Here is a 25,249-nt window from a genome sequence, read left to right on the forward strand (position 1 = left end):
AAAGGCTATGCTTGCTGGTGACGAGATTTGGTGAAACTAACATTAACTAACCCCAACCCAAAGAAGCCCTCGTTCTAGCCAATGCTAACCATGATAATCCATTGGTTTTTAACTTGCCCCCGGGCTGAGTGACAGGTGACAGCTAAGGCGATCACTCAGCTTGGGGGCAAATCAAGCAGTATTACTGGACTGATTCATTGGGAAGCAGTCCAGCAGTGGCCTAGTACATACCATATTTGTCATGTACCATCAATGATAGTATGTGGCAAGTGGCTTCCATTGGCTTTCACAATGGAGTTTAACTCCTTAAGGACACATGACATGTGTGACATGTCATGATTCCCTTTTATTCCAGAAGTTTGGTCCTTAAGGGGTTAAATGACTTTAGTTCCTAAACTGCTATATCCTGTTTAGAATGTTTTTTGTCCTTATGTTCTATAAGTATAGACAACATTTAAAATTATTTAAAATAGAAAGACCGTTTTGGAAATTCAAAACCTCTAGAAATCTAGATAGACTACACTTGGACAGGTTTACATAATTTTGAAACAGACTTGATCTGTGGTGCTTCTTAAGATACCAGCCAGACACTAGATCAGGCAATGAGTCTATTTCCACTTAACTGCTTTGCTACACGTACACCCAAGACAACAACCTTAATTTGGAATGGATAACTTTCTTCGATAGCTACTTTGTTTAGCTAGGCATAGATTTTGGAAAAGTCTCCAAACGTCATGACCCTTTATTTTTTGCAAAAGAAAGTGCTTACTAAACCACTATTTACATTTAAACCCTTCCTTGTCTATAAGATATGATTTCAAATCATTATCGCCGTAGGGTCCTCATCCAATTTATTTTAGAATACGGACTTCTTATACTAGGAAAGCTCAGGCTACTCTTGCCAAAAAGATTATTCCATCACACTGAATACCAAGACCTTAAAGGGACAGACTAAGCTGCAAATTCACTTAAGATTTTTCAATGATTTTAGGCTACACATGTTGCACCTGCAGCCTTATTTCTGTACACAGTGTGGTTTCTAACATAACTGCACTCTTTACATTTTTGAAGTTTCCACAGAAACAGACCCACATTAGGCATGCTACACAGAAAAAGATTCAGTTTGTGGATGATTTTGATGTCCAGCGTCCACCCATAAAATATGGTGAAGCTGGACACACTGAGGGTTATGTATAAAAAGTGGCACAGATGTTTACAAGCCAAAATAATTTAGCATTTTCAGTTTGCACTCAATCTTTATTGAGATAAGACTCAATCAGCACCTCCTCATAGAGATGCATTGAATTAATGCATCTCTATGAGGAAAGTTCAGCATTTCCATCTGAGGAGCGCCACTGGAGGTGTCTCTAGGGGGGGCAATGTAAACTCTGCCTTTTCTTTAAAAAGGTAGTGTTTGCATGAAAACGCCTGCAGGTTATTGTTAGACTTACCAGAACAACTATATTAAGCTGTAGTTGCTCTGGTGTCCCTTTAATTCAAGAGCGTTGCATAAGTAAACAAAAAGATATGTCAACATACCACATGGATAAACAAAAAAAAAAAAAAAAGAATATGTAGGATCCAACATTGTAGATCGTTCATGAGAGCCAAATTCAACTGGTGGTAATTAGTATATTAGAGCAGGGTCTTAGACATATATTTGAGCCAGGGCCCCAGAGCACATTTTTCAGACCTACCATGGAATCCAGCTTTCAAGGACCCAATATTATGTATTTTGTCTATCCTTGACAGCCACTGCTGGAGCATGGCCATCGCTTGTTTCCAATAGAATTCCAATTGTAATGAGGGCCTTTGCAGTATTTAATAGGTGCCTAGTCATACCCTTTTTATATTTAAAGAGGGAGACTGATGAATGATGAAGCAGCATACTCTAGGGTGTAAACAGGGGAAGTGGAGAGATTCTCCTGTAACTTTAGTCAGGTCATCATGGATTTTTCTCCAGTAGAGATTTATCAATGAATAGCTGTTTCCGCCACAGAATCGTCAGCATGCATCAGGGACATTTGGGGCAAACTAGTGAATCTGTTCAAGGGTTCACTAGTACCTGGAGATAAGCTTAAAGTTTGTTTCCTGGTTTTTAAAGTCTAGAGACGACTTATGAGCCAGGAGGAATATTGCCTCCTGCTGCTTTTCAGTGAAAGGTTTTCCCCAAGTGCTCCTCCCACCTAGTTGTGTACAGCAAGGGGGCAATCTGCACTGAATTCAGGAGAAGCTAATATACACTGGAAATACCCCTACCAAGATGTTCCTCTGAAAACAACAGCTGTTCAAAGCCAGTTGGGTCTCTATAATTCATTAACCACAAAGCTTAACCTAGAGATGTTGCAACTGATTATATCTAAAGCGATCAAGAAGGGTTGGTTCTCTCCCGTCAAAAAGAACCTGGAGCCGTATCACAGCTTCCCCTGAGCATACATCTTGTAGACATGGAATCTCCCAAAGCTCCCTATGCCATGCTAGTCCAATTCGCAGCCCATCAGGCACCTCAGTGTTATGCAAGGGTAATAAGAGGCCTGGGGCAGTTGTAAGTCCCAACTTGCAACAAATGGACTGCCACACCCAGAGAATAGCCCCAACAGTAGGGTGAATCTAGAAGTATAGAGGCCAGTGTCTGGTATCAAGCCATACCAAAGCTGTCAGAGTGCCTCCAGACATCTCCAATCCCAGGTTGTGAATCCCATTGGTGCCAATCAATAAGTCTCACCAAACAGGTGGCCTGATTGTATCTCCCCTGGGATGAAGCCCCACTCTCCTTATAGACCCAAACCTTGGGGAGATCTAAACAATAAGGCACCCTTTACTTTGCACCAATAGTTTCCTTCATCTGTCTCATTTTTCCTGTTAGCTTCCTTCCTGACAGTTTTGTGCTGATCCAATGTTTTCCGACACGGTCAGAGTGGTAGTTTCTGTGACAGCTAAGCAGCTTTAACAATTTCTTTGCATAGTAATATTAATTATTTGTCTTATTCTGAAAATGTAATCACAAGCATTGAAGACAAAATGCATAACATGATCTGCCATACCAATGCTTCTCTATGACAATCACTGGATCCAGTGCTTCTCACAACCAATGAATAGGCAGATCACAGAACATGCTGTGTTCCCTCAATGCCACTCTGTGAGAAGCAAATGACTGGCCAAAATTGATAATGCATTAATTTTTTTATTTTATTTGCATATCTGTTACAAACTCATACATTGGTGACTATTTTCTGTAAAAATAATCTGTGTTTCTATCACTTTTTATTCCTCATTCAAACAAGTATTTTTGCTATTGATAACTTTATTGCTCATCTCCAAGAAGAATCTGACTGGACAAATTTCATCTGTCTAGGCACCTGAAAAAGGAATTTTCCGTCTATTTAAACCCACTCTAAGAATTGCCATAGTTTAGACACCCCTCCCCACCACCCCCGTCGTTATCCTAGGCTATTTATTGAACACTTTTCTTTCTGGCTACCTCATTTCCTCTCCTCTAGCACTCCTTCCCTCATTCCTGGGGACTTTAATATCCCAATCAACAACCCTAACTGCCCTGATGCCTCTTGTCTGCTCTCTATAACCTCCTCTGTTGGACTCACACAGTGGTCTAATTAATCAACTCATAAAGCAGGAAACACTCTTGACCTCATCTTCACCAATCTCTGTACCATCTCTAATCTCTCCAATGTTCCATTTCCTCTATCTGACCACCATCTGCTGTCCATTGAGATCGGCATACCCCGTACCCAAAGTACACCACATCAGTCTTGCAAAAACCTCCACTGTCTTGACCTACAGCAATTCTCCATCAACCTCCAAAGTCTTCTTTCACCCATCTCAAATCTCACCTGCCATAACACTGCAACATCCCTCTACAACTCCACACTCTCCTCTCAACTAGACATCATGGCACCACCTACACTTAAAACGCACTGCGCACCCCAAATTACAACTCTGGAACACCAAGCTGACCCGATACCTCCAAAAATGTTCCAGAACTGCTGAACGCTGCTGGAGAAAGTCTCACTGTACGATGACCTCCTCCACTATAAATTTATGCTGCGCTCCTACAGTCTGGCTTTTTCCTCTTCAAAAGAAAACTACTTCAATACACTCAACCACATTCTCCGGCGAGCCCAATTGACTGTTTCGTGCTTTTAACTCTCTTCTGTGCCCAGTTGTGCCTCCTCCTCTTACCAATTTGACCGCCACAAACTTTGCAACTCACTTCACTGAGAAGATTTCTACAATCAGGGAAGAGATCTCTCATCTCTCTCCATCCACTACCAACTTTTCCCCTAACCACATTCCCTCAGCTGTCATATGCTCATTTGCACCCACTACAGCAGAAGAGGTTTCTGCTCAGCTCCGTTCCTCGCGCCCCAACACCTGTTCCCTTGATCCTATTCCTTCGTATTTCATCTGCACTTTGTCTCCTCTCTGGCTCTGCCTCTCACTAAAATTTTCAATCTCTCCCTCTCCTCTGGCACATTTCCTCTACTCTTTAAACATGCAACCGTAACCAGATTCTGAATCTGAAAAAGCCCAACCTTGACCCTAATTCCCCGTCCAACTACCACCCTATCTTGCTACTGCAGTTTGTCTCCAAGATCCTTGATAGAGTTGTGTATGCAAAATTGACAGATTTCCTCGAATGCAACTCTCTGCTTGACCCGCTTCAATCTGGATGCCACGCTTGTCGCTAGTCATTGAAACAGCTGTGACCAAAGTATCCAATGATCTTATCACTGCAAAATCCCATGGCCATTACTCTATCCTAATTCTCCTTTGACCCTTTTTGACCATCAGACGTCTAACCTCTGTTCATACTCACACCTCTGATGCTCACCTTAAAGACTTCCCTAGGGCTGCACCGTTCCTATGGAACACCCTTTCCCACTGTGTTAGACTTTCACCCAATCTCCACTCCTTGAAAAAAAAAAAAACTTTGAAAACTTACTTTTTTAGAAAAGCATATAAATTAAACTGTGAACAGCTTTCCCTCCCCACACCCTGATTCCACTCCTGCAACTGTCATCAAAACAAAACACTAAGCAGTCAATGAACACTATCCTAGCAACCTACTTTTCTACCCTACCTTTACCTTTTGTGTCACAGTAACCCACTCCCTCTAGCATGTAAGCTCACTGAGCAGGGCCCTCAATCCCTCTGTTCCTCTGTGTCCAACTCGTCTGGTTACAAATACGTGTCTGTTAGTCCACCCATTATACAGCGCTACGGAACTTGTTTGTGTAATAATAATAATAATAATAATAATAATAATAATAATAAATTAAAACAAATGGGGAGCTCATGAATCTAAAATAATTATGGAACACATTTAATTAAAATGCATTTATGATAACATTTTTCCATATTGATTTGGACACACATACTAAGGGCCTGATGGTTTGGAAAAACATATCACTCCCTAGATTTGATCTCCGGTTCCACTCACCACTAAATATTTACCTTCCACATCACATGGGGAAAAGTATTTTACATTTCTACATCAACATTATTTCTGCAATTGTGTATTAAATTGTGTTTTACGTGAGGTAACTATTTTCCTACAGCATGGCCATGCAGAAGCTAAATTATTACAGAACGTTTGGCACTGCTGTAATGTTACATGTTTATGGAATAGATTATATTGGATTAGTGAAACAATTAGGCCTTAATTTAGTCTTAAAAGTGTGGACCATATGGCGAAGGATCAAATGCATTTTGTAAAAAGGCAATTCTCCAAAACTGAAGAAACCACTCCGCCCTGCTTCCTCCAGTCAGAACACAGCATGGTCATACAATGCCTTAATCACCAGGAAGTGCTGCAGTGCTAATTATGTTCACTGGGGTGAGCACTGTTGCACTGCTTACCTCAGGAAACTTCAATAGTATTAGGATGAGAAAAAGAAAAAAATAAAGGAAACGTCACAAGCAGAAAAATAACAGTTCCTATTTAAAGACTTACAGCTGTACATAGATCTGTTGTGATTATTAGAATGCTCCCTGGCACAAAAGTGTTAAAAATATATATATATTTTTTTTTTTGCCTAGATTAGGTGTTTTTAAAAAAAACTTTTAAAAACTAATAAAATCTGTCAACATTGAAGTTGCTGTTTAGTAGATAGGAGAGTGCGCTGGATCTTGTGTATTGTTATATATATATATATATATATATATATTACATACAAATTATACTTCCATGGCGATTCCATGTTATACAGGTGGGGGCAATGCATCAGCATTGACACAATTGAATTTGTTCTGCTAGTATGATTTGTGTTATTTTATCTTCAGACTTACTTGTAAGAGGCACTTTATTCTCTCCCCTGGAGCCATGATTGCAGTTGTAAATACCCCAGACAACATCCCTGCAGCAAACAGCTGTGGATACCTGTAAAGAAGAACAAATGACGGAAGGCAAACAGACAGAAAATGTTCTCTTACAGCTGAATGATTCCAATTAACACGACAAGAGGAGAAAGGATTGCTGGCAAATGCAAGAGCCAATTTAGAACTTTAAGTGTCATTTCCTTATCTGCTGTTAATCCCCGAGTAACATTTAAAAAAGTTTAGCTATGGATAAAATAAAAAAAGTCAAGAACAAAATGAACTTAAAGGGATACTAAAATCCTAACAGCTTATTAACTTGAAACATCGTAATCAGGAAATATCCCTTCTTCATTAGCGCTCTAAATTCTTAAACCTTTAAAGACCTATTAAACGTCAAGACAGAGTCACTAGCAAAAACTATTAAACATTTTTTAACGGCATGGTAAGATTTATAAGACAGAATATGCAAGCCACCTTCATTACACTCTTCTGTGTGTCTTTGGGTTTCTCCATTAAATTGAGGAAGGCATTGAGGCTATGGTAATATGTATTGTGAGCATCTACCCGACAAAATATTATGTGTCGGTCCTAAACTGTTGGGACCCACTGAAACAGCATGAAGACATTAAACAGGAACATCTACAAATCTGATCTTCAGTCAACTACAGCAGGAGTTATAGTCGAAGAGCTGATGTGACCAAGATCAATAAACCTTAAAGAGCATATACGTGTATCACCGACAAGTACTGAGGATTCACAATTACATTTAATACTTACGTTAAGACATCTTGAGGATGTTTTTGTTGAAGTTTTTTACCCAGACCAAAGCCAAAGAAACATACAGCAAACATGGGAGTCACTCCAACAATGGGAGCTGCCATTCCTTTGTAGAGGCCCTTGACACCCTGAAATAGATATATTGCGTGGTCTTTAAATAAATACATGGCAAACAAGTAAATAACCATTTAAAGGAAAATGGTATGAAGTCAGTACAGACAAACCATTGGACTGTAAAACTGGTTAGAAAGCACCAGCTTCTTGAACATTTGTACTATTCCAGTGAAAAGATTAATAGATGTTAGTATTAACCAACTCAAGGGTACTTTTGATTGACCCCGGAAAACTTTAAAGCTGGGATGACCTTGACAGAGATAGAACCAACAGCATTAAGATTTGAACAGGATCTTTATTTAGTGCATAATCAAATTGAGATATCTCAACAACAATAGAGAGAACCAAACAGGATTCAATCCCCATTTTGTACAGCGCTACGGAATTTGCTGGCCCTATATAAATAATAAAATAATAATAATTCACAGGTTGAAATAAAATAAATAAATCAGTGATGGAATTAACAGTATTCTAACAATTCAGTTACACTCGCTAGTGGGTATAAACTGGAGTTGAAAAACAGCCGTTGCTCTCCCCCAAAAAGCCATCAGGGAGAGGGAAATGAATTACCCATTTTATGCATGTTGATTGTATTAATAAAAGAGAAAAACACAGCAGGAGTTTAGAGAACCTCCAAATTCTCAATAAAAATGTACTAACAATGTCATCTGCCTAACCCTACCCCCCATGCAAAATCTGTATTTTATCAAGATAGAATCTTTATGAAATACTCTGATTGACTGTGTTGGTATTTCACTGACATTTTAACCAAGTCAAAAGATATATTGAGACAAAGTAGAGACTACTACATCTGACACTTCATGACACTGACTGAAGCTACCTACTTCAAGAAGTGTCAATCCCCCAGTCGTCACCAATTCCTGCTGCATCCCAGGATCCTTCACAGACCTCTCTGCTATACTCTCGCAAATGAGCAAGAGTACAGCAATGACACTGGCTCCTGACAGCTGTAGTGCCAGGAGCAGCAGAGGACCAGCCATAAGAGGAGGCGGCCCCTGTGAGGGACAGGTTTAGGCAAGTAAAACTCACCTTTGTCTGCTCCCCCGGTCAGTGTTGATGTCACCATTGGGGGTCTTTGCAAGTTAGGCATAGTTCACAGACAGTGACCGTGCCACATCAAAGAGTCCCTCACTGCCCAAATACAAAATAATAAAGATCAATATTTAGTACATATAGCACAAATGAAAATATGCACACATTTACTTATGCATTTTTCACTGGAGGTATATCTAAAATAGATTGCAAAAGCTGCTATTCTCTTGTATTTTGTCTTTGAATGCCCTTCCCTTCTCACCCAACTTTGAGTTTCTGTGGCTGTCGAATCACAGATTTTCCGCTACAGCTCAGTTTTTGCAAGGTAAGTGCTGTGAGGAGGGGGAGGGTAACAATGTTACTTGATCTCTTTTTCTCACTTTTCACTCGCCGCCCTCCTCCTTCCTTCCCTCTTCCCCCCCCCCCATCTTCTAACTCACCCACCCCTAACACTCAAAAACCCACCCCGCTAACGTAGACCACAAGATACCACAGGACAACCCCTGACAGAACAGACCGACCTACCCCATAGACTTAACCCCATGACTTACGCCTCACACACTAACAAGAGACAGAGGATGATCCACTGGCAACACCCAGTAAACCCTGAGACACGACAAACCACACAAGAACAACAGACCGATACACAACTCAACACTACAAGAAAAAAAAGATGCACGCCCTATCCCACGTAATTGACGTCAACATGAATATATGTCAAAAAATTAGCTGTAACTGAACGTTAAAATAAGTACTAGACATACGTACACTGCCCTGCGTGGGAATCTCATTAAATATGCCGATCTCAACAATAACAGAGATCACACATTATAAGCGTCTGCAAAGGCAAATATCAAAATGCCACTGATATACCGATTCTGAATTTCATATCGCTTGTCAAACATGCACTACAATCCTTGCGTGGGTAAACTGTTCCTTATATTGACCTCAATAAAAACAGATTTAATACAATGTTACTTGATAAAAATGCCAATTTCTATTAAAATCTGAACTTTTCGTAAAATGAAAATAGAGGAACACTTTTTACAGATAAAGAACCTCAGCAAGCTAAAGTGTTTTAGCGGTCGGGAGTGTCCCTTTGACCATTTAAGTGATACAGTAACAAATGCACAAAATTGTTAAGACCCCCGAAGTTTAATGGGGGAAAAAAAAATTTAAAATAAACACACAAGAAGCTAGCATTCCCCACAGTACTCCATTAAGTCTATATCCATATTGTCCAATGAAGTAGAATCCAACCCCCGGTCCCAGGTTAAAAATAAGAAAACCAGGTGAACAAAAAGGTTCCCAAAGACCTGGTCATCTACCAAATAATAAATATATAAATTGTACCTCCTTAACAAGGGTTTTCTTAAAGCAATCATAAGTTCCAGCATATAACGGAGCAACTCCAGGGGGCGGCTTTGGTTGTGTCTGAATTCGAACCTGTAAAAAAATGTAAAAAAAAAAATTTGTTTTGTTAAAGGGACAAATTGAAGATAAGAAGCTAAAGTAGTTAAGGTGCCTAAGAGTGTCCATCCAATATTTACTTTTGTTTGTTTATAATCAACAAAAAAATTGTATTTATTTTTTAAAATCCTCTACAGGAACACTTTTTCTCCCCATCACTTACATTACATAGCTGAAAAGAGACTTGCGTCCATCGAATTCAGCCTTCCTCACATATGTTTTTTGCTGTTGATCCAAAAGAAGGCAAAAACCCCAGTTTGAAGCACTTCCAATTTTGCAACAAGCTAGGAAAAAAAAAATCCTTCTTGACCCCAGAATGGCAGTCAGATTTATCCTTGGATCAAGCAGTTATTACCCTACATTGAAAGATTATATCCTTGATTATTCTGTTTTTGCAAGTATGCATCTAGTAGCTGTTTGAACATCTGTATGGACTCTGATAAAACCACTTCTTCAGGCAGAGAATTCCACATCCTGATTGTTCTTACAGTAAAAAAAAAAAACTTTCCATTGCCTTAGACGAAATCTTCTTTCTTCTAGTCTAAACGCATGACCTCGTGTCCTATGTAAAGTCCGGTTTGTGAATAGATTTCCACACAATGGTTTGTATTGGCCTCGAATATATTTGTATAATGTTATCATATCCCCTCTCAGGTGACGTTTTTCTAAACTAAATCGGTTTAAATTTGTTAACCTTTCTTCATAGCTGATATGTTCCATTCCTTTTATTAATTTTGTAGCCCGCCTCTGCACTTTTTCTAGTGCCATAATATCCTTCTTTAGAACAGGTGCCCAAAATTGCACAGCATATTCAAGGTGTGGTCTTACCAGTGATTTATAAAGAGGCAAAATGATATTCTCGTCCCGAGAATGAATGCCCTTTTTCATGCATGACAATACCCTACTGGCCTTGGCCACTGCTGATTGACATTGTTGCCTTCAACTATACACAAAGGATTTATTACAAACAAAAGCAGACAACTCAACTATTAATGCCAATTGTTTTGCTTTATGAATCATACATATTCTAGCACAAATGATTCACTTATTCTGTTCTTCACATTTTAAGTTTACACAATCTCACGTGCAGGTCCATCCAACCTTGGAGGGAAATAATAACAGGTATAAAATGCTGCGCAAAACTGTCCTCAGTACTCTGATTGTACTTTATATGTGGAAGTGCAATTTGAGCATATTAGTATGGCTGCAGATGGTTAGACTGTGAGTACCTAAGTGAGCTCTCAAAACAGTCCCAAAAAAAGGAAAACCTGGGGATAGCATCCAGTGACTCAGAGCGCAATAACCACTGCAACAGCTACGATTAGAATACAGAACTTACTGCTGCACTGAAGGGTATTTGGCCACTCATTCAAGATTTTCAAAATACCTTATCTATTTCTCTGGAAGTCAAACATAGTTTACACCACTGCAACAACATACAGTATTGGTACGTTTATGCAAAAGACTGGGTTAAGACAAGTTAAAAATGAATAACACAAAGCTGAATCGATGTATTTCACATATAAAAATGGTCCAAAAAAAAAAAAATCACCTGTTTGCAGTGAACGCTATTTCCATTAACAATGTAGATTACATGGAAATTCCATTTATACATTACACTGACTGGATAGGTTGCCAGCAAATGTATCCATGAGAAAAAAAAATACTTACCTAGAGCATTCTCATCACTGGAATGGACACAGACATGGTCCAACTGACATGCATTTGTCAACTCCTGCAAGCTAGGCATTGTGGGATGTCAGTCTCATGTGCAGTTACTCACATTATACATATTAAAGTATTTACCGCCATGCCAGTGACAAAGTGGCAGAGTCTATGCAGGTAAAAAAGCATTGAGAGAAAAAAAAAAAAAAAAAACACTTTTCATCTATATATTTAGTATTAATTTAGCTAAAATAATACACAATTCAACTCTCTAAAAAGTGACTGCAGGTCATGTGTGGCATGAAAGGTGCAATTTAATATTTAGATATTATAGCTGTCTTTCGAAAGGAAATAAAAAAAAATTAAGTTGAAAATGACTGCACTAGCTCAATTGGTTTAAATTGTAAATGACATAAGGCATGTTGTTTGGCTGCTAAATCCATTGTAAACCCTACAATAACAGACAGGTCTGGTAAAATAATTTGTCCTTAAGCTCAATATAAGGTCTTCACCTCCAATAGTAAAAACCTTTCACCTACATTTCAACTGAACAGGGGCTCCCCCTGCAGGAAAATATTGCTTTTAAATGACAGGACAAAATAGAGTAAAGGTGGTGACTTTAAACCTACATACAATTATCAGACAGACTGCATACCTTTATGACTGCTATGGTCTTATTACACAAGTAGGTAAAATACAGTGTTAAGAAGGGCAGCTGTTTGGACAAAAAAAATAATAATAATATGCTCATTCAGTAGAGAGAGCTACAATAGGTTTCACAATCAACCGTTGATACAGTAAGTAGAACCTCACAGCGTAGCTACTTGCTATCCATCATCGCATGTCTTACTGTGATAACGGACATGCATGCTTACATTTGTGATGTAATGTTTCTTTTCAAATAAACTATTAACATGTTTTATTAAGTTCACTTCACTAGTCTAGTTTCTAAAACAATATAAAGCAAAAATGTTGAACATCTGATCGCAGCAATATTATTATTAGTATTGGTATTTATATAGCGCCAGCTTATTCCGCAGCGCTTTACAATAAAAGGGGAATTTACCAAAATGAGACAATAACAAAATGTAACAGGAACAATAGGTAGTTGAGGGCCCTGCTCAAACAAGCTTACAGTCTAGAGGAGGTGGGGTATGAAACACAATAGGAAGTGTATTGAGAGAGAGTGCATTCCTGAAAAGATGGGCTTTGAGGGACTTCTTAAAGGGACACTATAGTCACCCAGACCACTTCATCTCAATGAAGTGGTCTGGGTGCCAGGTCCCTCAGGTTTTAACCCTTCAGATACAAACATAGCAGTTTCAGAGAAACTGCTTTGTTTACATTTGGGGTTAAGCCAGCCTCTAGTGGCTGTCTTCCGGACAGCCACTAGAGGCATATTATGTCTCCACAGCGCAGAGCGTCCATAGGAAAGCATTGAGAAATGCTTTCCTATTGACAGCTTGAATGCGCATTCGGCTCCGCTGACGTCAGCAGGGGAGGAGAGGTCACCACTGGAATAAGGTAAGCTGCTGAATGGGTTTTAACCCCTTCAGCAGCACAGGAGGGGGGATCCTGAGGGTGGGGGCACCCTCAGTGCACCCTGAGAGGTAATTATTACAGTTGATAAACAACTGCAATAATTACAATTGCAGGCTTAAGGGGCCTTGGAAAGTGCACCCAGACCACTTAAATGAGCTGAAGTGGTCTGAGTCTCTATAGAGTCCTTTGTAAAAATGTTTACAATACAAAAAAAACTATTTGGTTTGTGTGCACCTAATTAAATAATGTCACTTCTTGGAGTCAAATAACAGATATACAGGACAAGTCTTTAACTTTAAATAACTGGTTTGCGATACTGCACACAAAAAAAATAAAAAATAAACATGCAGTAAGCGTTTAAATATTCCATACACACTGCTCTGTACGTGGAACAATTCTTTCTTGTGTTTCTGTGAATAAACAACCACACATGTATAAATGTTGTGCACTTATCTCAGAGGCTTGTAAAAGTAGGAACAATATAGAAGGTCTTCAAAGATTATACCATCTGGATTGGGAATAACATTCCACGTGGAAAGATATAAAAGTAATGATAGTGTAACTCAGTTATAAAAAGAATACATAACAACAAGCTTACGAATTCCAGATGGGGCAACAAATAGTTTTAAAGATGCACTCCGGTTACCATAACAACTTCATCTAAATGAAGTTGTTATGGTGTCAGGAGGCCCCTGGGCACACTCTTAATGCAGGTTCCCCACACTGCAACCAGCTTCTGAATATCAGTTTCAGGAAGCGCAAAGTGGTGCCGGGCAGGAGCTGACTGGCATAGAGTTTCTTTTTCAATCAATCAATACTCATTGGCCTGAACCAGGACTAAAAATTAGGCCATCTGGTTATTTTATGGATTGGAACAGACACTTCATAATTCATGAACTAAAACAGGGATCAAGGGGGCGGGGCCTGAACGGCAACCTGAACAGTCGCATGGCGGCGGAGCTCCCACAATCATAGTTGAATTTAGGGAAATTCTTACGGATCCAATGCTCACACTGATGCCGGGATACGCTGCCCAAGATAGGGGCACCCTGGCGAATCGACCGATACCGGACACCGATATTTCCCGCAAGCATGACACAGAGGAGGCCCGCTGCGGCCTGCGGCGGATGGGGATGGGGGGAGGCGGCCGCTCTCCTCGCCTCTACGCCGGGGGCACTGCACCCCTGAACACCCGCTCCCCCCCCTTAGGACCGGCGGGGGTAATCCCGGTCCAACCCCGCCAGACACAAAGGCCACGGCTGACACTGATGGCAGAAAACCTCACAAGCAACTCCCAGCTCCACAGGCCCACACTATGGCGGACACCACGGACGACCACAAAGGCAGTGCATGGGGGAACGACACACTAACAAATCTAGATGCCATCTTCAACGCCTTTTGGGCGAAACTAGAAGACAGAGAGCGGCAGGCCAAAGCACAAACGAACCTACCCAGGGAGAGTCCCTCACGCCTCTGCCACAGCCAAGCTCAACCCCGCTCAAAAGAAAGCAAACAAAGATGGCGACGAAGACGGAGACATCTCCCGCCTGCCCGCAAGAGGTTACACCGAGCGTCACTGCAACCTCGAAGGGACCTTCAAGACCCATCTCAACCCAGCACGAATCGGAAAACTGCTGAGCAACCACCGAGTGGCAGACCTACATTGCAGCGCCGGAGGCCGACAAAACCACGGGGAGCCCTAGAGTCCCGGATAAGAGCACCACCTACCTGCATCGCGCCCACAGGTACCCACAGCGACTGGCAAACGAACCCAATACGGGAACCTTTTCAGCCGGACTTTGCCATGAAACCACGGGACCCTTACGCATCCCTTACGCCCTTTCCCATGATGGGTATCGGGTGAAGAGAAACTCACATCGCAGGAACGCACGTAGGGTATTGGTTGTTACCCCTGCCAAACTGAACGCTGGTGAATCCCTTCTGCAACCCTCTAAGCCGAGATAATTGTTTAACACTAAAACTCTGTTATATACCGCTCAAACGTTTTTGCAATTATTACTGATATCTGTATGTTCTTGCCAGATCTTCTTATGCCCACTGGGAGTGCTCCTAGTTGCCCGGCTACTGGCCATTCCCATGCCAAATAGCCGGCGTGTCTGGCAACCTACCTGCTTCCCTAACCTCTCGGTTACCCGAGACTTAAAAGCATGTTTTCTACCTATACACCTACTCGTATATAGTCAATTTACACTGTAGTAACGAATCCATAGGATATGCATGGAAAGCATGTGAATCAGCAACTTACCTATAAGCGATTTTATAAGCATGTTAAAAAGCTTGTTCCACCTAAACCTACACACTAGGCAGCCCATAACTGTTAAGCTGTATTACTACTATGCTAAATATTAACTAATGCTTTAAAACAACATCTCCCTTGACCTACTAACACAAAAATGTGCGCTGATATGCTATTATGCCTTTTCTGTTCAACTCATTGTTCACTCTTTTCTTGCTATAGCTGGCAAGGCATAGCGAGAATGTTTGTACCCTCATGCGCTTCAAAAATAAAGAATTAAAAAAAAAAAAAAAAACAGGGATCAAGAGACTACTGAGAACTTAAATAGCTCGCCTTTCTGTTCTACCCCCACTTCGTTTACAAGCTAGTTTTAGTTAATCTTGTGCAATTACAGAGGGAACCTACAACCTACCACCCAAAAGGGCAGTCCAGATCCAAAATGCAGACTGTCTCCCTCTGCGCAATAGATATGCAAACCCAGACAATTGTTTCAGCCTTATTAGACCTCATCAGTAAGCTGTAGCTGATACACACCTATGCAAAGTGAGCAAGGGGTCCAAGTTTGGATTACCATTTAACCTTAAGAAAAACAAATTAAAACAGGGCTCGAGAGAATACGGAGAACACTATTAGTAACTCAAACGCTTGCCCTTGCATACATACATACACATGCCTTTCAATGGCCTACCCTATACATGCACACATATTACTTTTGTGCTTTTCAGCCAGATAGGTTATTTGTGCTTGTTGACTTTCTTTTAAATTCCAAACAATTAACAAAAATATCTGAGAAAAAGTTTGTCAAAATGTGGCAATGGGCTGAGCTTCCAATGATACATTTCCCCTTCAAACATTGGTTATGAGGGTTAAAGGGACTCTCCAGGCAGCCGAATTTACTCACCTGGTTCCAGCGCCGGGAGCCTCGTGAAGCCGCGCCCCCTATTTCGTCAAAATGACGAAAAAGGCGGGCTCGAGCAGGGAGCTATCAGACGCTTCCATTTGGAAGCGTCATTGCTCCCTTGTGCACATGCGTGGCTTCGCCGCACATACTTCAGAGGGCGGCATTCATGCCGCCCTCTGAAGTCCTGAGCGCACTACCACGCATGCGCGCGGCCGCGAGCTGAGCTGACTGACAGCTCAGCTTGCAGTCTTTGCCTGCCCCCCTCCTCTGCTGACAGGCTGGAGAGAGAAGGCGCGCACACAGTGCCTTCTCTCTCCTGCACACGTCAGACGTATTTTAATACGTCTGACGTGTACAGGGCCTTTTTAGGGCCCTGCATGATAGGAATACCTCCAGTGGCCGTCCTATCAATCAATGTAAACACTGTATTTTCTCTGAAAATACAGTGTTTACATTAGATTGCCTGCAGGGAGCTATACATCATACCTGAACAACTACATTAAGCTGGTAATAGGAATTATTTTGCAGAATTTGCAACAAAATGCTTATGGCACATGATTGTGCAAGAGTGAGATCTACAGAAGATCATGTGTTCTAATGGGATCTTCCATGACCAAAGGTTGTACTCTTGGATATGTTTGAGAATACAGTAGTGATGGTGGTTCCAGGCATGTAAAGACAGCAGGAGCTGCATAAGTATTGCATTGGGAAGATGGAGGAATTAAGGGAGAGCTTCATGTAAGTATATCTCCCCAACTAGTCCCCCAGTTTATGCCATACAAACTAGCAAGTCATCTTGATGGGAGACCATGAGTACCACAACCAGTGCAGCTTAATCTAGTGGTTATGGTGCAAGGAATTCTTGGGCAATGTCCTTTTGTTTTCGGTGAAACCATGAAAATCAATGGGGCTCTTTCTGGTAGCCAAAGCCTAGACCAGGCATATGCAACCTTTGGCACTCCAGATGTTTTGGACTACACCTTCCATGAAGCTTTGCCAGCATTATGAGTAAGAGCATTATTGAGGATGTAGTCCACATGTGGAGTGCCAAAGGTTGCCTATACCTGGCCTAGACTCTAAGCTTTGGGTTCCAGAAAGAGCCCTAGACCATTTGCAGTTGTTCAGATAATGTGATTTAGGAGAGTAACACCCCCATATCATTGGACATCAATGACTGGCAATGAACTCAAACCAGCCTGTGCTCATCATCTATGGTTGCACAGCTTTGGACAGATAATGCAGAAGTGAACACAAAAGTTTTGGATGCCTGGAGAACTCTGTTTTTCCTCCTAAACATCTCAAAATGTTTTAAAAGAAAACAGAAGGGATGGCACCCACAGACTCCTGTAGCACGACCACTTAGACTGTTCTTTTAAGTGGCTCGGTCACCATCTGGAGTATTGGCATGATTTGAAGAGACTCCTGATAGTGACATCCCCGCTGGGGGTCCAATGGCCATGGGAAGGCAGGTAATACTGAACTGAAACTGTCCCTTGCAGTCACCGCCATCCGCTCCTGGCACATCAACACTGTACTCTCGTGTATGTGAGAGAGTACAGCATTGAGGTCTATGAAGGATACCATAAGATCCTTAGTTTCTATAGACTGTAAGCTTGTTTGAGCTGGGCCCTTTTCAACCTATCATTCCTGTAAGTGTCCTATTTATAGTTTAATCCCCCCTCTAATAATATTGTAAAGCACTACGGAATATATTGGTGCTATATAAATAGCGATAATAATAATAATGACAAAGTAGCCTAATATTTCTAAGTATATCTTTTGATTGGGTTGGAATTTTTCTGAAATTCCAAACACAATCAATGGCAGTATTGCAGAGATTTTATATTTTAAATAAACATCAAATTTCTCTTTTGGTTTTGTTAAACCCCTCTTCCCCATCAGGGATTATTGTTAATGAGGCAGTCCAAGCATGAAAACCACTTAAGAGATGGTGCAGTCCACAGTAAGCAGTCAAACCATTTAAAACCGATTTGATATTTTCCGCGGTTGTCTGGGCAACACGCTACTACAGGACAAATATCACTGACGCAAATGTATCAATTCTGCTTTGGGAATAAAATTTATTCTGAAAAATAATTCAGCGGCTCACAGTGTAGTAGGATAATATGGTGCCATGAACCTCCTGGACACCATAACCACCACAGAAGGCTGTAGTTGTTATGGTACTCAGGTTACCCCTTTAAACCCCTCCTAAAATGATTATGAAGAATACCCTTCTCCTACTAGGAGATTATTATTATTACCACTCCCCATGTAGGGGCTGTCATTAGCAGTCTCCCCATGTAGGGGCTGTCATTAGCAGTCTCCCCATGTAGGGGCTGTCATTAGCAGTCTCCCCATGTAGGGGCTGTCATTAGCAGTCTCCCCATGTAGGGGCTGTCATTAGCAGTCTCCCCATGTAGGGGCTGTCATTAGCAGTCTCCCCATGTAGGGGCTGTCATTATAACACCCCATGCCTCACCTTGATGGTATCCAGGGGGTGCCCAGCAAATACCAGACAGACCCCTCCAAACCCCCCGGCGAAGAAGTTCTTTACTGGGCTGATGGGCTGCGGCTGCTCTGCCATGGTGAGGCCGGTGTGTAGCGGGAAAGGCCGGTGAGGTGACTGATTGACTGATTGACTGACGGGACCGGTCGGTGTGGGGGGGATCTGGACTGACTTCACTAGTAGGACAAGGGTTACTTCCCCGACCTTTGCCCCAGTTCACCGCCCAGCAGAGCACCGACCAATCACACAGCAGGATAGCACGTTTGCCCTGAACCAATCATAGCTCGCCGTGCGCCGAAACTCCGCCTACAATGGAAGGCGGCTGCTCATATTCACCTATCAGCGGCCTCGCTAGGTTAAAACCCTGAGCTGCCATACATGTAAGGTGTACCTGAGGCACATGCCGCCATGTTTGAATTGGGAAAACTATTTGTAATTTTTTTTTGTTTTTGTTTTTTTTCACAATTCTTTATTTTACTTGTGCGTAGAGTAACAGATTTTTGCAGCGCCACAACAGCGGGTACAATAACAATACGTCAGTAGCCATTTATAACATGGCAGATAAGACAACACATTTTATATTTAGTGAAGGTAGTGGTCCAGAAGTTTGTAGGTGAATTACAGTGTTTCAAGGTTACATCTGTATGTTGTAAACGTAGGCATGTAGGGATCATGAGGTGTAGTGCCCAATATGTCTATACACGTAATGTTTTTTCTTGTTGTTTTTTTTTTTCTTTTAAACATTGTAAATTGGAAAATTGTGTGAAATCTTGCTTGGGTTGAAAAAAAAAACTTTTTAGTGAACAGTTTCACACAGCTGCCACATTGCTCACTGTTTAAAAAAAAAAAAAACTATATATATATATATATATATACTCACCACCCAGATACATTGTTAAAGGAATGGTACAAATACAGCAATTACCTAATAACACTATGCTGCAGTTATTTCCAACATGTGGGTCCATGCAGAGCAAACACAGACTCGTGGGAAGTAGATTCATTTGCATAATATGCCAGGACGTTTATTACTTTCAGTACAATCAAAGCAAGGTAGAAATGTTTCATGCACCATTTTCAATATACCATAGCTCCCATGTGTCCATATGTATGAGGGACAGTCCACATTTAAGGCCCAAATCCCTCTGTCCATCAACTGTATTCTAATGTCACTCTTTTCTTGAAAATCCATATTGTTGGTGTGTGGAATGCATAACAGAGCTCTACAGCAATATTCCTCACAGTAATATTTAGTTTAATCAGTGTAAATAAGAAATATTGTTCTAAATTAAATTTTAGTTGCCTAAGTTATAACTGCCCGCCCCTGACCACACCCTACATAAAAAAATAAAAATGTCCCTCTTTTTCCATTTGAAATGTTTCTACCTTTCGAAATAATCTTTCTTTTTATTTTTTATTTATTTTTCGCTCTTCTTTTTCCCACACTGACTATTACCATTCATTACATTCACAAAATCAGACAAATTAGTAATATTACCAGGAACAAAAGGCACATTTGCAGTTTGAAACCTGATAGAGGTGTGAAAATGTTTAAAGAAACAGACTTTTTAATCTTTTTTCCTTTTTACATGGGAAGAAACAGCATTTGCAAACCAAAAAAGTGAACCATACATAAAAAAAAAAACTATGAAAGGGACAGTAAGAACATTTTTGGAGCAAATAAGAGATTAGTGAGGTATAAAAAGTAAACATTTTTTATATATAACCCCAATAGGAGAAGCATATCATAGAATAACAATGCTAACAGGAAGATTCACACTTTACCCAGCATTAATTCTGAAAGCTATATCTTCAGTGTCTAGGGGTGGTTGAAGATACAGAGGTCTATCCATTTATTGCTTGTTGGCTTTGGTAGAGTTGACTTAGCGATAATGGGGTAGAAAGACAATGCTTTCATATATTTATTTTTCTCTTTTATTGATAAAGAGGTTTATTTGCAAAGCACCCTATTGAAGTGAATTTGAAAATGAAAATTTAGTCAACAATAGTTGAGATAAACAGAGTCCAGTGTATCCATCTATAAACTAAACTAAACACTACCTGCTAAGCTAAACTAAACACTACCTGCTAAGCTAAACTAAACACCACCTGTTTGCCAACCTTTGCAAGTATGAGATCAGAGGGGGTTAGTTGGGGGCATGCCAGTGACACAATGTGATTTATTCCTATACACATGAGCTGTAGGCTGACAAGGATGCTAGATGGTTGAAATTCACTGGAATTCTTGCCTACCGCAGCACAAACACCACTATACAATTGGGGTACAATTTTCTCTTAACAATTAGGGTACAATTTCCCCTGTCCGCAGAAGTAAACACCAAAGAAAATACCTGGGACATGGTCCTCAAAACTGTTAGCACGGCTGACAAAAATAAATAAATTATATATATTTAACCCCCAAACATGTAGCATAACATACACTGCAATCACAGCTTGGGTTGAATTATCCCTAAGACAGCGAACACACATGCAGATTCCTACACAAGTAAAGGGACGTTATAGGCATTTTTGCGTAATGAAGCAGTTTTAGTGTATAGATCATTCCCTTGCATTCTCACTACTCAATCCTCTATCATTTAGTAGTTAAATCACTATACAGCCCTAGCTACATTTCCCTGCATGTGACTTGCACAGCCTTCCTAAACACTTCCTGTAAAGAAAGATCTAATGTTTAAACTTACTTTATTGTACATTCTGTTTAATTTATAATTTCTTATATCCTGCTACAGCCTGCCGGGGCCTGCTGTATGTGATTAAAGTTCGTTATATACAGAGCAGGAGATAAAAACTTCTAACATCCAATTGAAAATAAAACCATTATTCCATGTAGGCTGTGTCAGTCACGGCCAGGGGAAGTGTGGCTAGGGCTGCATAAACAAAAGTGATTTTACTCCTAAATTTGAGAGAATATTAGTTATGGTACATGGAGTAGTGCTTTAAGGAAAGCTATCATTACAAACTTTACTAATTCCTAAACAATTTTAATACAGTTGCCCACAGACATACATGCAAAAATTAGCTGGAGACTCTCCAAAATTGCCGGGCCTCTGAGCCAAACCTCACATCACAGCTTGGCCATTTTAGACACAATGTTGCCATCCAGTTGACTAAATTTACATTTGATGTTTAATAAATAACCCTTTGGGTTTCCATGCTGTGTAATTCCAGATATTGATACAGGTTATGCTGCTGAGAACTTCTCCAAATGTCAACCACTAAGCATGGAATCAGTCTGCAGTCTTAACTGTTTTGAAAACCTGCCCTATTTTTCTTATTTTTTTATCTCCCCATACTGAGCCTTCAGATAAGGATGAGCTCTGGAGACTGGCTTTCCACATTTTTTGTTTGATAATAAATTGCTGTTTATTTGTCCTTGGTCAGCATCTGCTGGTAGAATTGGAGAGAAAGGCCTGGCCTTTGTCCTATCCTCAAAACAAAGTTAATTATTAATGTTAAAAGTTATTGTAGGTATTTATGACAAACAGTTAAACTCTCACAGACATTTTAAGATTTTCTGAGTGCATAGCTGCCAAAATTGGGGAGGTTTGAATACAGGACAAGGCAATTTTAACATCCAAAATGTGGATATTTAAATGTGGGACAGGAGAGCAAGGAGCGGCAAGCATGCAATTTACGCTGTGCTAGACAGGTAGCAGGCCTTTCCAATAATTGGATGTGGAATTTATAATGCAATATTTACATAACATGAGTTCACTATGTTAACACATCTAATGAGGCGATTGTACCCTTATAGTAACATTTATCTGTAAGGGTCCCTAAATTCATGGCTGTATATTAGCATGTTTAAGAATATGACTATTAATGTCAGCAATACATTACATGTAGGAGGGGGAGAGACAATGTTTCTAACTTCAGTGAAATTAAGTGTTTCTGTGTGCATAACTAGTGTAAATGCATGTGACTGTTATTGGGTGTGCAATGTCATTATATTCCTGTGTATTTTGTTGATAAGATAGATCATAGAGTGTTTGTGGACACATGCCCGAGTGTTAGGACTATTCTGCAGTACAGACTTTTGGGATGGTGGAGGAGGGATGAATAAATGGATCAGGGATCTGCATATTCCCATTGGATGGTACAAGATGGAAGCAGGTGAGCTGGTTTACAGAAAGGATCTTTCTATCTGGCTGGATCCCCAACCTGCTAGAACCTGCAGAGAATGCTGCTGAAGTGCTTTATGCAGTGTCCTAGTGTCTGTGCACAGAGCAAGCCTGCCTAATGATACACTTGCGCTGTGTTTCCTGAGGATAAAGCCCTGGTATCCCTGGATCTGAATATATATTTGCAAGGTAATGTTTATTAATGCACTCATCACACTGATACATATATATTATTTATTTTGTAGCAAGGCCACTGCAAATACAGTCAGGACAGACAGGAAATTGTAGCTTTCAAGTGCAGTTTAATTGTCAAAAAGTCTCTCTCTAACATTAAAGGACCACTATAGTCACCCAGACCACTTCAGCTCAATTAAGTGGTCTGGGTACCAGGTCCCCCAGGTTTTAACCCTGCAGCTGTAAACATAGCAGTTTCATAGAAACTACTATGTTTACATTGCAGGGTTAATCCAGCCTCTAGTGGCTGTCGTCCTGACAGCCGCTAGAGGCGCTTCTGCAATGCTCAATGCGAATCACATTGAGCACACAGAACGTTCATAGGAAAGCATTGGGTAATGCTTTCCTATGGGCGGTTTGAATACGCGCTCGGCTTTGGGAGTTGACGTCGGAGGGGGAGGAGAGGTCACCAGCACTGAGGGAGCCTGGCGCTGGATTAAGGTAAGTGGCTGAAGGGGTACTAGCCCCTTCACCCAGTGGGAGGGGGGCCCTGAGGGAGGGGGGGACCTAAGGACTATATTGTGGTCCTTTGATTAACACTGCCCCTGCAAATCAAAATGTTTACAGCAGGGGTGCCCAAAAGGTAGGTGCCCAGATGTTGTAAAACCACAACCCCCTTGATGCTTTGCATACCTTTAGAATGCTTTTCGAATGACAAAACATCATGGAAGTTGTAGTTTTAAAACATGTAGGGATCTACCTTTTGGGCGCATCTGGTTTACAGCAACAACAACAAAAAAGTACAGAAACAAAAAGGCTTACTACTTTAAGGAGGCTAACTAAACAGATGCTTACCTTCACTAACAATTACCAGCCCAGTTACCCTGGCTTCTAGTGTAAATGAAGACAACATTAGCTGAGAAACCTCTCTGTTGCTTCAGAGGTACTATAAAATAGACTTGTGAACTTATCAAATGCCTATTCTTCAAAACATGAACGAATCCATTTGTTCGTCCAGCTATTAACAGGCATTTCATTCATTCAGCACAGATAAAAGGGATTTGTGCACAAGTCTATTATAAAGTCCTGTGATAATTGACAAGGACGATTTGTGCTGGATAAACTAGAAAGTAGTAACAGGGGGAATAAAATAAATATATATATATAATACAATCAAACTACTGCAAATAAAGCATTCCAATCTCCTTATTCGCTTACTATTTTCTAATTTCTCAGACTCCTGCCCATCCAATGCATCATAGCGACGGATTACAGTTACCGGCAGGTGGCCAGGCTTCGGGTCACAGGGGCTAGTGACATGCTGAAAGCTGGTAGCTTAACTGTGTTTCGCAGATCAGCTTAGTACAGTAGTGCCATGTCTGAGGAGTAAACCACAGGAACCGACGGATGAAGATAACACAAGCATTTCTCCATTATGGAGGAAGAGTATGATGTAATTGTCCTAGGGACGGGACTCAAGGTAAGTGGTACGAATGAGGTATCAGTATTATTAGGATAGAATGCACTGCACCACTTAATGCTGTTCAGACTTAAAGATAAATCTTTCATTCACTCACAGGAGCTTATGCACTAAAATAGGAATTGCGAAGAATTGGAAAGGATATTTTTTTCCAAAAAAAGCCAAGTATAGAAAAATGTCTAAATGTTTTGTCTCAACATTCCCTTGTATCTTTCTAGAAAACCCAGTTTATTGAATAAGCCACAATATTATGTTATTCCTCCTAGAGACACAAAATAATTGATACTGTTATTAACCATTGCACCCCATTATTTTTAAGTGTTTAATTTTTGTAAATTAGATTATAACAAGTACCCTTGTACAAGCCTTTGCCTAAAGATTGTTGCAGATAGAACGAGTGGTTGTGCAATTGAATGAAGAGGAATGAAGTTAAATATAGAAAGTACTAAACTACATAAATGAAAAAGGAGCAGTATGTACATGGTTCAGGTTACCAGGAAGGGGAGGTTGTAACAGGACAGACACCAAAGAGGTGCCAATAAAAGTTAACTTTTAGTGAGGACTCTCTTATACTGAGAAGTGTGGGTCCCTTAAAGTAATTTTAAGTTGGGGACCTACAGTCCTTGTTATGCAGTAGGTATGATATTGCCCTATTATTGATCCCATTAAATGGACTTCTCAAACTGATCTTCTTGCTATGTTATGCCCACTGGTGGCTAATATTAGCCCTATTTGTGTACCATTTTATTGTGTTTATTTCTAGTTGACATCAGGTCTATGTTAGAAAATTATCCTTAAGCCATCATCGTCAGGAAACACCCTATTG

The 25,249-nt window shown here is 40.5% G+C and overlaps 2 protein-coding genes across 3 annotated transcripts in view; one reads left to right on the top strand and one right to left on the bottom strand.

Moving 5' to 3' along the window:
• Positions 1–18,864, bottom strand: part of SLC25A20 (solute carrier family 25 member 20) — a 40,017-nt gene extending 21,153 nt beyond the window's left edge. The window contains exons 1-4 of the mRNA XM_063426233.1: positions 18,601–18,864; positions 9,637–9,729; positions 7,117–7,244; positions 6,310–6,400 (exon numbers count right to left, since the gene is read on the bottom strand). Of these exons, the coding sequence (XP_063282303.1) occupies positions 6,310–6,400; positions 7,117–7,244; positions 9,637–9,729; positions 18,601–18,705 (417 nt within the window). The 5' untranslated portion in view covers positions 18,706–18,864. The remainder of the gene's footprint in view (positions 1–6,309; positions 6,401–7,116; positions 7,245–9,636; positions 9,730–18,600) is intronic.
• A 3,804-nt stretch (positions 18,865–22,668) lies between these two features.
• LOC134568014 (rab GDP dissociation inhibitor beta-like) overlaps positions 22,669–25,249 on the top strand; it is a 31,890-nt gene continuing 29,309 nt past the window's right edge. The window contains exon 1 of one of the 2 annotated variants that reach the window (XM_063426235.1): positions 22,669–22,958. Coding sequence is in view for 1 of the 2 variants with exons in the window: in XM_063426234.1 (XP_063282304.1) it covers positions 24,379–24,423 (45 nt within the window). In the remaining variant the exon portion in view is untranslated. Of the gene's footprint in view, positions 22,959–24,269; positions 24,424–25,249 lie in introns of those variants that run through there. The other variant, XM_063426234.1, reaches the window with a different exon arrangement.

Source organism: Pelobates fuscus, chromosome 7 (genome assembly GCF_036172605.1).
Source record: "Pelobates fuscus isolate aPelFus1 chromosome 7, aPelFus1.pri, whole genome shotgun sequence".
Taxonomy (NCBI): domain Eukaryota; kingdom Metazoa; phylum Chordata; class Amphibia; order Anura; family Pelobatidae; genus Pelobates; species Pelobates fuscus.